The 14,243-nt window shown below is 31.3% G+C and overlaps 1 protein-coding gene across 1 annotated transcript in view; it reads left to right on the plus strand.

Moving 5' to 3' along the window:
- LOC106465096 (E3 ubiquitin-protein ligase CBL-like) overlaps nt 1–14,243 on the plus strand; it is a 73,602-nt gene that overhangs the window by 49,406 nt on the left and 9,953 nt on the right. The window contains exons 7-9 of the mRNA XM_013925292.2: nt 6,991–7,065; nt 8,924–9,063; nt 13,268–13,362. Coding sequence (XP_013780746.1) covers nt 6,991–7,065; nt 8,924–9,063; nt 13,268–13,362 — 310 coding nt within the window. The remainder of the gene's footprint in view (nt 1–6,990; nt 7,066–8,923; nt 9,064–13,267; nt 13,363–14,243) is intronic.

Genomic DNA, 14,243 nt, shown 5'->3' on the forward strand with positions numbered 1-14,243 from the left:
AGGTAGTATATGCTTATTCCTTGACTGATTAAATGTTAAAGAATCATTGTCTAACTTTTTTGTTTGTTTTCAAGGTTAATATAGCTAAGTAGGAAGAGGTGGCAGGGTAGCTAACAATTTAAAATTATTATAACTTTTAAGTTAGTAAATACGGGTTAAAAATAATTTTTAACATATGTAAAAGGCTCTGATGTAATTTGAAATCTGTAATAATTTATTCTATTTGTTATAAACTACTTTAGCATAAACAAATTCTAACTAGATTGTTTTATTAAAGTGGGTGGTCCACAAACAAAGTAGCTTGAGAACCATTGGTTCAGATGATATACAATAAGAAGCAGTAGTTTGAGTTACTTTGCATGACTGCATGACATCAGTTACTAGCTAGTATCTGGTCCGTTATTTGATTAAGTTAGCTCCTAGAGTGTGGCACCAGTTAATAGCTAGTATCTGGTTCATAATTTGTTCAAATTAGCTCCTAGAGTATGGCACCAGTTAAAAGCTAGCATCTGGTCCATTATTAGTTTAAGTTAGCTCCTAGAGTATGGAACCAGTTAATAGCTAGTATCTGGTCCATTATTTGTTTAAGTTAGCTCCTAGAGTATGGCACCAGTTAATAGCTAGCATCTGGTCCATTATTAGTTTAAGTTAGCTCCTAGAGTATGGCACCAGTTAATAGCTAGTATCCGGTACATAATTTGTTCAAATTAGCTCCTAGAATCTGGCATCAGTTACTTGGTTTCTGATTTCCAAGTGGTTTTATGACAGAGAATCAGCATTTTTTATTCTTTCTTTTGTTGCTTTTATGATTCATTTCATGTAAAAACCCATAACTTTATCCTACTTAAACATAGTCAATTCAAAACAATTTGGACTTGCTGACCTATTCCACAACAATTTTTGTTTCATAATATGATATGAGCAACCAAAAATTACAAAATTTTATTCTAAAAGAAAAAGAAAACTGAGCTTCCTGTTACAGTACATAGTTTTTTTTTAAATAATTTTTTATCATATAAGGAGTAAAAATGCTTCTTGTGCATGGTATCTTGTGGCTTCCTAAATTATTGTATTTCTCTGAGGCTTATATATACAAGAAGGTGCGTATGTATGTGTGTGTGTAGTTAGGTTATTTTACTCTTCAGATCATGTATTCTTTTTATAAGCAGTTGAAAGTGTTTTTGACTGGCATACAACATAAAAATACTAAAACACATGAGATAAGGACATTTTCATATCTATCAGTTGAAAGTTAAGTAAGTTCTCATTTATCTTGTTTTTTTATTAAATTATTGAAGGACTTAAATGAATATATTTTTAATATTCAGTGCTATCTGTTGAGAAAAATATCAAATATCAATTTAATTTTTTCATTGGATAACATATTTGAATTTTCCAAATTTGGGTTTTTTTTTTCTTTGAAAAACTTCTGGTTTATTCATTCAATTGTGACTGATTTGTTTTCATGCATTTCTTGATAAATATTGATACATTTAATTTTTATAATATATAGTATTAAACCTTAGGTGTTTTTAATATTTCTATAAAGCTGTTACAGAATTAATGTGTTTTTTTCCTCTTTTATCTGATAGATTGTAAACATAAACTGAGATTAAAATTTGATAAACTATTTTAAAAAATTCTTACCAAAATTCTTTAAAATTGCATATGTTAGATTATTCTCAATGCTTTCTGGTATTTTGATATAAAAAAAAGTTTGTAAAAGATTTTTTTTTTTTTTAGTCATAAAGTATACTGCATATAAAATGTATATTTTATTTATTCTACTCAGTTAATATTCTTCAGATACTTAATTATTGTTAGTTATCCTTGTTTTGGAGTTCGTTCATTCATATTTTTTATACATTCAAAGTTTTCCCCAAACATTTTACGTTTCTTAACTTGTTTTCATTCAACAAAATTTATTGTACTTTTTGTTTCATATTTGACTTGCACCTTTATTAGGGACACTAGACCTCAGACACAGTCTGTTATTGGCTTTACATTTATGCATTTTGTTAATGAAGGCATAAGCAAGATGTCAAACTAGAAATAAACTGAACCAACTTTCCAGGAGTTAGTAGTTTATTTTCATAGTGATGTTGTCAATACTCTATTAAATGGTATAAACCATAAAAAATATTTTATTTGTCCAATAATTCACCAAATATTTAAGATATATGATTTTATATATCTTTAGTGGGCTTGTTCTAAAAGTAATTATATTAACATAGAATTGTCAGTGTAATACTTTAAATTTTATAAGTTAAAAGAGTATAAATTTAATTTTGCATGTATAAAAAATTCCTAGTTGGTTTATCTTTAAATAGAATTTGAAATAACAAAAACTGTTTTTTTGTTCAAAAGAAACCTGATTTTTAACACCTCAGTAGTGTATATTAGCTAAATGAACATTAAAAAAAATATATCCCACTTTTGAAAAAAATATTAGCACAAAGACTAGAAAACTAGGTTTGACACTTTCATTTCTACTTTTCAGTCCTACACAGTCTGTTATTGAAATGAAAGCACTGAAATTTCATGAACAGCTGTATAGAGGATTTTTCATAATTGAAAATATACATGAAGTAAAATAACTGTCAGTCTGTTTGATGTTTATAGTTTAAGATTATTTATCTCTAAAAAATAATTTTGTTTAAGTCAAAAAAATTTTAATGGTGAATTTCATTTGAAATAAATTTAGCTTTTATGATTTTCACATTTATGGAGTGATTGCATTTTTGGTCATGTAAATTGATGCATGTTTATTCTTTAGTTGCATGTGTTTTCATTAAACATTGTATATACCACAAAGCATGTGCCTTCAATAAAAGCTTTTCTTTTGCACATGGTTTGTAGGCTGAATTATTAGTCTTGCTTTGTGTCCTTCTTTGGTATTGTTTTTTGCATGATGGTATGATTTTTTTTGCTTTAAATTTTTAATAAAGATATAAAAAATATGAAAGATTTTTAATATGAAAGTAAAGGAACCCTTATACTTGAAATATCTTACAACAATAAAATAAATCCACCTGTTAGTTAAATTAGAACATAAATAATCAAAGCATTAGATCATTATTCTAATGTTTCCCTGAAAATATGTGTAATGCTTTCATTTTGTGTGGTTTAGCAATACTATGATGAACTCTCTCTTGGAAGTATAAATTGTTGTTCATTTGAGTTCATAATAAGATGTATTTTCAATAAATATAAAAGTACATGTTACTGTTCTATAAAAGTAATACAAATATTTGTATTACACTGTATGTAAATATTAATTTTTATTAAAGTGATTATATTTTGTCTTATTGGTAATTGTAAATGATATTTGTAAAATACTAGTTTCAGAATTCTTATTAGATTTTATTACTCCATAAAAGTCTTAGTGTTTTGTCTGAAAATAATTTTTTTGTCAGCTTGCACTTTTCTTAAATCAGGAAATGTATTTTGTTGTGGAAAAATTAAAATTGAATAACATATCTGTGTCTGATACAACATCATTAACAATTCTGACTAAACACTGTGTGTAATTTGAACAATGAAACCTTAAATAAGTTGTTATAGCCACCCTAGTTCATTGCCAGCCAATCGATTGATAAAGATTAGCACTTAAGTTCCATAAGTTGCATGATTTATTATGAAATTGTAAGTCAACTAAAAATCTTGTGTCAATCATGATTTGCATTCACAGAATTTCTTAATCATATTTTCATGGCATAGTGCTTAGTGCTGTATGAAGTGAATTCCTGAAAATCATATATCCAGCAGGAAAAATAAATGAATGTTTGGATTTATGTTAAATATTTTACGGTAGCACTGATTTTTTAACATCTTTTGTAATAAATACTGTGATTTCATTCCCTCTGTCACTGTGGTGATATTTCTGAAATAGGGAAATTTGGAAATGTTTTTCCTTGTATGTGTGTTGCTGTTTATTGACTTACTTAATAACAGTATAATCATATTTTATTCATGTGGATGAGCAGAGAATTGGTGTTAAGAGTATATTGCTGACTGAATAACCAGAATATAATATAGTCATATGATACATTATATTTTCCTCACTTGTCACTCAGTCACAATCATTAGAAAAAACTTCAAAATGATTTCAAAACCACTTTTTTTAAGTCAAAGAGAGACTCATAAAGATTGCAGTTAAAGTGATGGAAGTGACTGAGATCCTGTAGGATAAGAAATCTGTTAGAAATGGTATATACAAAACCAACGTAGCTGGGAAGATAAGAAATAGACTGTTGATTTACCTTGTACTTAATGAAAACTCTGCATGAATAATTATCTTGACATTAAGTTAGGCTCAAATTACATCCATGTTTTCAAATTAAATTTAAAAATTGTTAAATTTCTGTTTACTGTAAACAGTAACTTTATTGAGTTTAAGGATATGATAGTTTAAGATCATGTAAATTTTTCTCTCCTCAGCAAAATTTTGAATTTCAGTGAAAAAAAAAACATGAAACCAAGTCTATAATTTGAGAAATAAAAAAACAAAAAGAACTGGATCTCTTGCAGTGGTGGTCTATAACTTGTATGTATTGGTGTATAAAAAACTTATACAGTGTCCTATGTTCATTCTTCTAAATCATTCAGTAAACAAACTGTTGAAGTTTTGCTTGTGATGTATTTTTGACATAATTAGGGATGAATTTGAGCAGCTAACCCTTAAATAACTTTGTGCAAAATTTGGAAACAAACCAATTGAGAGTACATTGTTAATTGTTATCTTTGATATATTTTTATAAACACTACCAGTATTAAAGTCAAAATTAAGCTTCTAGCTCTTGCGTGTATTCAATACATGAAATGCCTTTTAGCAGTAGTTCAAAATTTGGTATGAATATACCTGAATCCTAGGGGTCTCTGACCTGGCTGTTTATCCCATAAGTTCCCACTCACTCTTTTATAAACATAATATGATCGTTTATAACCATGGTTCAACAAGGCAAGGCAGTATGTTTAATATTAATGTAGAAAAACCTGTTTTTGTTGTTGTTGTTTTTTATCATGGAAATTTTTGTTTCTACTAGGTATGCCATTTTTTTTAATAACCAACTTAAATTCAGGGTATAAGATTTTCAACACAACTTTAATAGTTTAACTATTGCTGGATTTATGTTTTCCAAATATATGGAGTAATTATAAGCACTTGTTTGGAGCTCTGTCTTTTCTCAAGTATACGAGAACAGTTGTTTTTAGTTTTTGGGATACAAAATCAACAAAAACATTGTTAGATTTCAGGTCACATAGACATTTTATATAGCACAATCACCAATGGTTGATGAAGCACTGTTTGAACACATTTAAATCATATTCAACTTATGAACTTTTTTGTAAAACTGGATGGGAATAGTTAGATTATAAGAGTCATACTTGCAACATTTTTGTGTGTCAGGATATAATTTGTACCATCTATAAGACAATGATATTGGAAAAGAACTTAATGTGTCTTTTTTTAACAGAAAATATCATTATCTTGTCAACTTGATGGAGCATAATATTTATTTCCAGTAATAGTCTTTCCACTTATGTTTGTCATTGAGACGGAAGTCCCTCGATGGGACAGCAGTAAGTCTTCGGATTTACAATGCTAAAATCAGGGGTTCGATTCCCTTTGGTGGACACAGCACATAGCCCAATGTAGCTTTGCTATAAGAAAACACAAACAATTAAGACAGAAATTGTTACCTGTTTTCTTTACACGTATAGATTATTTTATTATATTTGAACATGAGCACTGAAAATAACTTACAATGTTTTATACACAACTTTTTACTGATTGATTGAAGAAAACCTCGCTTCACAAAAGTTACACACACTAATCTACAATGTAAAGAGATTTAAATATATATTTCAATTTGCAACAGAAAATTAGTTTAGTTTCACTTATTCCATTCTCTACTTTAGTTTTTATTAAGTAATACTTTTACCAAGGTCAAAGTTTGTATAGAACCTTGGTACCAAAGATAGGACAGTAAATAATATATTAAATCTAAGAGCAGCAACAGGTATTTTAATAATGGTGAGAGTTTTGTTTCTGCATTACGTGCTATGCCACAGACACTACTAAGTAATTATTTACATTGTCAAAGTACCAGAACTAGGACAGTAAGTATTAAACCTAATTTAAGAACATCAAATGTGGTGAGCAATTTACCATATAGATATTTAAAAAGAAAGGCCTGGTGGTTATTTTGGTAAATATTTTAGTACCAATGTGATAACTTGTATGACGACATGTTTTCTGGAAAAAGAAAAAGGTCCAGTAGTATCTCACTGATTCAGAACGTCTGAGCAAGAATATTAAAACAATCATATTGTTTTGCCATGAAGTACAATTACAATGAATGCAGGACATATAGTAGAAACAGTGAAGGTTCAAAGACAGTTATAATTAAAGTTAAAGGAAACTATATGTTTACAGGCATTTAGTTAATGACATGACTGTTTGGAGAATATGGTCTAAGCATTTTGCTTTTTTATCATTAATTTGTAACTCGTTGGTAAGAATCTCATAAAAATTGGTGTCAATTGCCATGCTAAGTAACGTTTAATGTGTTATGAAGTTTATATGGTCCTTACTGACAGAACTGGGACATTTATGAATACACACTGGCTATACATTCAGTAACATGTTCATGAAATATTGGTATGACATAAAACTAAAAATTTTGAAAACTACCTCTCTAATTTTTGTATCAATACCCATTTCGCATGTTTGGTAAACTGTTACATTGACCTTGTATAAGATTGTTGTATGTAGTTTGATAATAATATTTTTTTTGCATGAACTTTTAATATGTCAGTAGCAGTTTGATGATCATATTACAAATATTTTGGAATCAGGAAGTAACCCAAGTATTGTTATTTTATAATATCATCCTCACAATGCAAAATGTAGTATGGGCCAAACTGTTCATGTAATTTTTGTCCAAGACCATGACTAAACATTCAAGTGTTTTAAATGTTTACTAGGATCCCAACACCTGGACATCGTGTTTACAAGCATTGGCATTATCTCCACGTTCAGAAACAGCAGACAGTAGTAGGGTAGGTATACAGGTCTTGGTTACATACTTTTAATCATAAGTTTTAAACAAAATGCTTAAATTATATTGTCTAATACTTTCAAAACAAAAATCCTCCAACAACCCTATTGGCTTGATTTTAAGTTAAAGGATTTTGCATGTTACAAAATATAGTAAAGGTACTATCAATAAATACCAATAGCTGAAGTATGAAAATATCAAGAGCTTGTGATCTTTACTCATTAATTTTAAGAACACTTATAGCATGTGATATATAATCACTTTCATATCATGTAACTAAAAGACTTATCTACCATCGATGACCTGAATATTCTTTTCTTTCCTTCTTTTTTCCCTCAGACAAGTTTTTAACTGGCTCTGATGTGCAGCAGCATTCTTACTAAAACATTAATGGTTATATGTTTATCCTAGTTTTTTTTTTTTTTTTTTTTTTTAATTGATAATGCACATGTTTTTTTTTTTTGTATGATGCCAGCCAAAGTCTGCTAGGATTTAAACCATTTTCAAATAGCAGTGACCAGATGATCTGAGAAATGCAGATTTTAGTAATACACAGTATAGTTTTTGCAATCATAATCACATTTCAGTATACATAATAGATCATTTGGCCTGGTTGTTGTTTGCCTTGGTATTTCCTCTTTTGTGAGTTGCACATGTATTTCATGTGTGAGGCCAAATACTTGAAATAGTTAATTGATCTTACTACCTCATTATATGAATCCTAGTTTGTAGTGTCAATCTGTTTTCAAGTCATTATTTTATTTGATGGAAACACATTTTCATTTCTTCTGAAACAGTTACAGATAAAGTTTAAAAATTTTCATTTTTTCAAGGTCTCTCTGATCATTCTTTGTCTTAGCAACTTCTGTGGTAACTTTTTTTGCTTCCTGTATCATATATATATATTTATGTATTGTTGGAATTTTTTATTTATCCTCAAGTGTATTTTACTTAAATAATAGTTTATGAGTTGTCAACAAATAAAACAACATGATTTTACCTCATTTTCCTTCATCTCATTGTCAGTAAGCTATAACTGCTCATGTTGTTGAGTAAGAACTAATAGTATGGTGTCAAATGAAATGTTCCCAGTGTGCAGTTTTTCAGTGCTACTTTTGATGCTTGTATTTTCTGTATTCACCTTCATCAGTCATTTGCTTTTTTCATTTTGACATACCCTTGAATGAAAAGATGACTGTCTTGCTAATAAGAAAAATAAATATTCCTGGATCATACAGGTTTTTGAAATCTTCACCTTTCTATCACTGACAGGGAGTTTTATAGTTTCATCACTTTACTCACTTAATTGGAATCTGTGATTCTTGGATAATATATACAAAAACATTTTCCAGTCAGAGTAGAAAACCCTTATGGTAAAAAAAGATCATTTCTTAAGTGTAAATGAACTAAAAATTTCCATCATTACTTTAACAAATTTTAAACCTTTTCTTATGAGGAGTTGCTTTAGGGCAATTGGAACTAGAGTCTGAAGATCCTTTCAAAGTTAGGAAGTCAATGCTGTACGATTAAAGCACACAACCTGAAAATTTTCAGTTCAGTGACAATCGTACCAAAGCTATGATAGGAACTGCTTGATAATGTCATGTAATAATATGAACTCAAGAATAATTACCTGATCCTACACTAGTGATATGACACACATATACCTTTAATATCTATTTTGTAATCATTAATAGCTGTCTGTGCACTTTGTAGGAACAAAATAAGATATTCCATCACAATAATGAAACACTAAATTGTTAACTTGGGTAATATGCAATGAATAGTATTTTATAATTTTCCATAACATTTCTAGCATCTAGTGGAATATTAATTAAAAAATTTATAATGGCTTACAGTCAAGCAGTAGATCACCTATGGTATCTCCTAGAACTTCTCCCCAATCGGGTCGTAGACCTCCAGGTGCACCACCTCCTGTTCCTCCTCGAAGGTCTTCCCCGACAGGGACACCAGGACAGTCTCCAGGCACATCACCAAGGTGTATTTAAGAGGTTTTTAATTTAATGCTGCCAATAAATTTAAAGGAACTAGGATGAAAAACAGAGCAGATTTTCAAAAAAAAAAAAATGTGATTGTAAGATCACTTCAACAGAATTAGAGAAATAAATTGATAAATGTAGAAGTTATTATTTCAATATATGTATAATATGTAAACTTAGTTTTTAGGAAGAATTGTAATTTGATTACTTTTGATGAAAGTTTCTAATTTTTAAAGATATTTATTGCACAAACTGATGTGTCTATGAATTGTTTAAATGTTGTGATATACAGTTTCTGATATGATATCTTACTGCCTTTCATAAAATAGTTTTTCTCAATTAGTATTTTCCTCTATTGGTACAAAATTTCAATGCTCACCACGAGCCTTCCACTCCCTCACCTCTTCTACATATACACATGTGAGTAATTATGCAGCAGCTCTCCACCAATAGGAGCGCAACACAACCCCTATTGTAACCAGCATCCTCTTCACTTTTGCACTCATCAATCACTTCTCAGTTGACAGTAGTACTGTACGAATGTCTTGCTTTTGCTCGAAAATTTGTTGACATTTTCATTTATACTACAGACTTCATTTTTCATTAATTTTTTACATTTATGAATTGTGAAAGGTTTCTTTTTCCAACTTTTCTTATTTTTTCGTTAATTTTTTTCCCTTCAGATTTGGAATTGCCACTATGCACTTGCAGGTTCTGGTAGTTACAACTACCACAATTGTTACTGCTGCTGGGGTTTTCTGATCATTGAGAAATGTCCACGTTCATGCAACCTTCACCATCACATGAGGAATATCCTGTCATGCCTGCTCCTGGGGGTGTCTGACAAGGAGGAGGAGAATTTGGACAGCCTATTCCTCTCCCCTCCTGAATATGCTTCCCAGTCATGAGTGATATTGGGGGATTTACCCAGACCTCCTTCACCCTTTGTGGAATTAATTAATTGGGTTTGTGGTGAATTATCCTTATCTCCTGTTTCCTATGATTCTCAACCTACCCGCCTTGGTGAAGTATCTATGGGCTAATATGTAGTGTTTCCTCTCTCACCTGATGTTGGGGTTCAAGCCAAGCATTTTGAGGATCAATTTTTGGTCTGAGGTTAGTATGCCTCATCTGCCTCATACACCTGAAGATCATGCTTATGCATTTCATAATTCTTCCAACATTTGGAATCTCTCATTACATTGTGGGATTCTAACACTAATGCATCAGTGAATTGCTCACAACCTCAATTATTCCCATCTCAAACTGATGTTCTTCAGAATTCTACATGCATTATTGACTATGCACTTGCTGGCTCTGGCAATTCACTTGTCTCCTGAAGGGTTTTCAAATAATGTTCACGGTCTTGTGTTTACTACAATGGCATGCCTTTTATCTTTGGCCCTGGATTTTCAGATGTGGCTGACATGGTGTTGAGATGCCATTTTTTCTTGAGTACGTTTAGCCACTACTTCCATGCACGATTTGTGCATAGCACCTTTTTTATGTGAGGTGGTGCTTGGATTTTTTTTCTGACTTATTGGAGACTCAAGTTAAGTTTGCTGGTCTGCATAATTTGTTATCCTCATTAGCTTCACATTTATGCAACCTCCTCCAACTGTTTCTGTGTCTCACCTCCCCCCCTTAACTCTATGCCAATCTGGGCTTCTCATTCTTCATCCATTCACTCGACTGCTTCATGCCAGAAACCTTTGTTTTCATCATTACACGGACAATTGGCTTCCTCTCCAGTCAAATCTGTTGTTCATACTCAGTTTCTTCTTCGAGAGGCTGTCAGAGTGGGTTGGCTCATCAAGGTGGATAAATTGTTTCTCACACCCACACAATATCTGGGTGGGTTTTTCAATTCCCTTGTCAGTTGGGTCCTGCCTTTTCCCCCTTCATTTATGGGATATGGAACATCTCCTTTGCAGTCTATTGACCTCTCCCTCTCCTACTACATGAGAGACCCTGTCTCTTTTGGGGACATGGTTGCAGCCACATGCATCACTTTCAGTGGATGTTACTGGAGCCTCATTCGGGATCTCTTAGAAGCTCCTATTACCCTGCCTCCCCACCTACAGGCCAACTTCACTTGGTAGTTGGTTTGGACCAATACTACCATCAGAATTCCTCTTTCATCTCCTTGACTGGATTGTAATTTTTTACAGATGCTTCCCTTTCAGGTTGGGATGCATATCTCAATACTCAAGAGGATTCAGGTCATTGGACACTGGCTGAATCGTCCCTACATATCGACATCTTGGAGTTGCTGACAGTTCATCATGCTCTGCTTCACTTCTTGTTGGATGTTTGGGGGCATTCTGTGATGGTCCACTCTGATAATTCCATGGTAGTATTGTCTTATATCACAAGGCAAAGGGTACCTGGTCACGAGAGCATTGTTTCTGAACATTGAATCTCTACTGGGCCCACAATCATCACATCAGATTGTTAGCATGTCATATTCTTCGTGCTTTGAATCTGGTCGCGGACCGATTATCTCAGCCAGACAAGGTTCCCCCGACAGAGTGATCGTTTAATCTGCAGGTGTTTCAGGAATTGTGTGCTCATTGGGGTATTCTGAATGTGGATGCTTTTGCCACTCATCTCAATGCACAACCTTCCTGTTTTTTATCTCCCATTCCTCATCCTTTGGTAGAAGCTGTAGATGTTCTCAGTCACAACTGTATACATATCCTTCTAATCGCCCTCTTCCCAGGGTCCTTTCATTAATTCAGACCATTCCATGTTGTGTGCCCTAGTGACTCTGTTTTGGCCTGCTCATACATGATTTTCACTTCTGCAAAGGCTTTTGGTGTCTCCCACACTCCTTCATCAAATGTGTGTTATCCATCTGTTCTCACCCTCCAGTTTCACGGTATGTTTCCAGTATGTCCTTCCTCCTTGGCAGTTTATCATTGTAAACAAGGCAGTACTATTCAAGAAAAGCTATTTTGTGAGTGGAAATAAGTATCTATCAGAAATACATTTTCAGATTAGGAAAATATTGACTTTGATGTTTTAGTTATCAAAAAATTATTGTCATCAGCCAACCTTCACACATCATCTTAAAATAAATGAATGAGAACTACTGAACGTTAATTGCACTTTACAAAAACGATGTTTCAGGTATCATGCTTCCCTTGAAATTATTTTCTCCATTGTCAAACCTGCTTGTTCTGATGGTTGTGATTAAATACTACTACCTGAAACCATTTTTTTTCATTGTAACAAGCTTCTATAAAGGATAAAAAAGTCAATTTTATATTACACATCTTGAATTATGAACTTTTGTCTTATGAGCCTTTAATTAACTTCAAATTATTGCTTGTTATCTTGTTAAGAGTGCCAGGAGATATGACCAGCTTCATATCAATGGCTTTTTGAGTTGGAGGGTTCTCTTTCATAATCATAACCTTCACTTTGCAGATGAGGGCATTATACAGGATTGGGTTGTCCTTTGGTTTTAGAGCAACTACTCACCTAAACACTGCATTGTGCATGTTTTCTCATTGTATGGAAAATACTGAAAACTCCATTGCTTGTAATACTATATATTTTGGCTCTGCATAATTTAACGGTCTTGTTATATGAATAACCTTCTTGGGAAAGGGCTGTGACATAATACTCCAGTGATGGCATTGAATCATCAAATTGTCAAGTACACAGGTCTTAAATGTTCTATATCTGCATTGGCACTAAAATGTACTGCTATGAAGTTCAATTAATCCTCTGTATATATGTAGCTTAGTGCTTTTTGTATATCTCAAGCTTATTTCTTATTGTTGTAATTGAATATAACCCCTACTTCTTTAATTTAATTCTGTCCTTATACCCCAAACCACAGTTATAATAAGTTAGCAAATTTTAAAACAGTTTTAACTGATTTTAACATTAGTTAAAAATTTATAGTTTTTACTGAACATTTTTATTAAACTTAGCAAAATTTTAGATGGATTATTCACTTTTATTTACTTGCAATATGACTATTGTCTGTATTTTCTTATTTGATCAGAATTGAACTTTTCATATTCTGTCGTGTGTTTTTGCAACTGTGGTAGTTCCATAGGCATGACAAATAAACAAGAAGGACAACCATGGTTAGAGAATTAATTAAATTTGGCATTTATTATTGGAATTTCTATAAATTTGCAAATGAAAAGTATGCCTGCATAAAAACTGAATTTTTGTTGGCCTCAGGCATCAACTTTTAGGTAATCCAAACACAGAAGAACACATAAATGGAATAATAACTACGATATCTGTCACACCACAGAGCTCACCAGAAAACTCGGGTAAGCCAAAAAATGTTGAATTTTAATTAATCATTTGTCCCAAATATTTAAAGATATATGTAGAAAAGGAGAATAAAGTTAGAATTTTTATAATACTTCAAAAAATTTAACCTGTATTGTTAATTATACAAAATCGTCCTTGCATTGTACTCTAATTATAATTAAAGTAATATGAATGAGTAATCTATTAGACTGATTCAAAATATCTTAACATGTTAACCCCCACCTAGCCTTACATTTGAGTAATGGTCATGATCTCACAAAACATGCCATTATGCTTTATTTGAAAAATGTTTTAATTATCACTTGTTTCATTACAGTTTAGAGAGATATTTATGGTAGGAAACCAACATGATTAAGACATTTTGTAAAGAAAATGTATAGGTGTTTTAAACAGCACTAGTAACTTATAATATGTAAGATCTGAGGAAATATTTCAAACTGCACTGAGAATCCAATGATTATTTTTTATATATTTCCTTTATGTGTACATAATAAAATAATGTGTACAAAAATAATCTACTGTATTAGTATTTAAATGTTAGATATAATTGGTAAGATAAAATTTTTACTATCAAAGCAGATTTTCAGTAGCTGTATTCTTGTACTCTTTTTGATGGTTTAGAATAATTAATTTCATGTATTTTACAAGGGATTATTTGCATAAATTAATTACTAGGTATCTTGAATGTGAGTGTAGTAGTTTGAAGAGAGGAAAATAAACTATATATATATATAGAGAGAGAGAGAGAGAGAGAGAAATGTTGCAAAATCAATTTAATCCAAGTAGAATTACAATAACCTGTGAGGTTCATAATCATTCATTCTTTCACCATTGTCATATATATATATATATATATATAACAATAAAGTCTATTCTT

The sequence above is a fragment of the Limulus polyphemus genome, unplaced genomic scaffold (assembly GCF_000517525.1).
Source record: "Limulus polyphemus unplaced genomic scaffold, Limulus_polyphemus-2.1.2 Scaffold1834, whole genome shotgun sequence".
Taxonomy (NCBI): domain Eukaryota; kingdom Metazoa; phylum Arthropoda; class Merostomata; order Xiphosura; family Limulidae; genus Limulus; species Limulus polyphemus.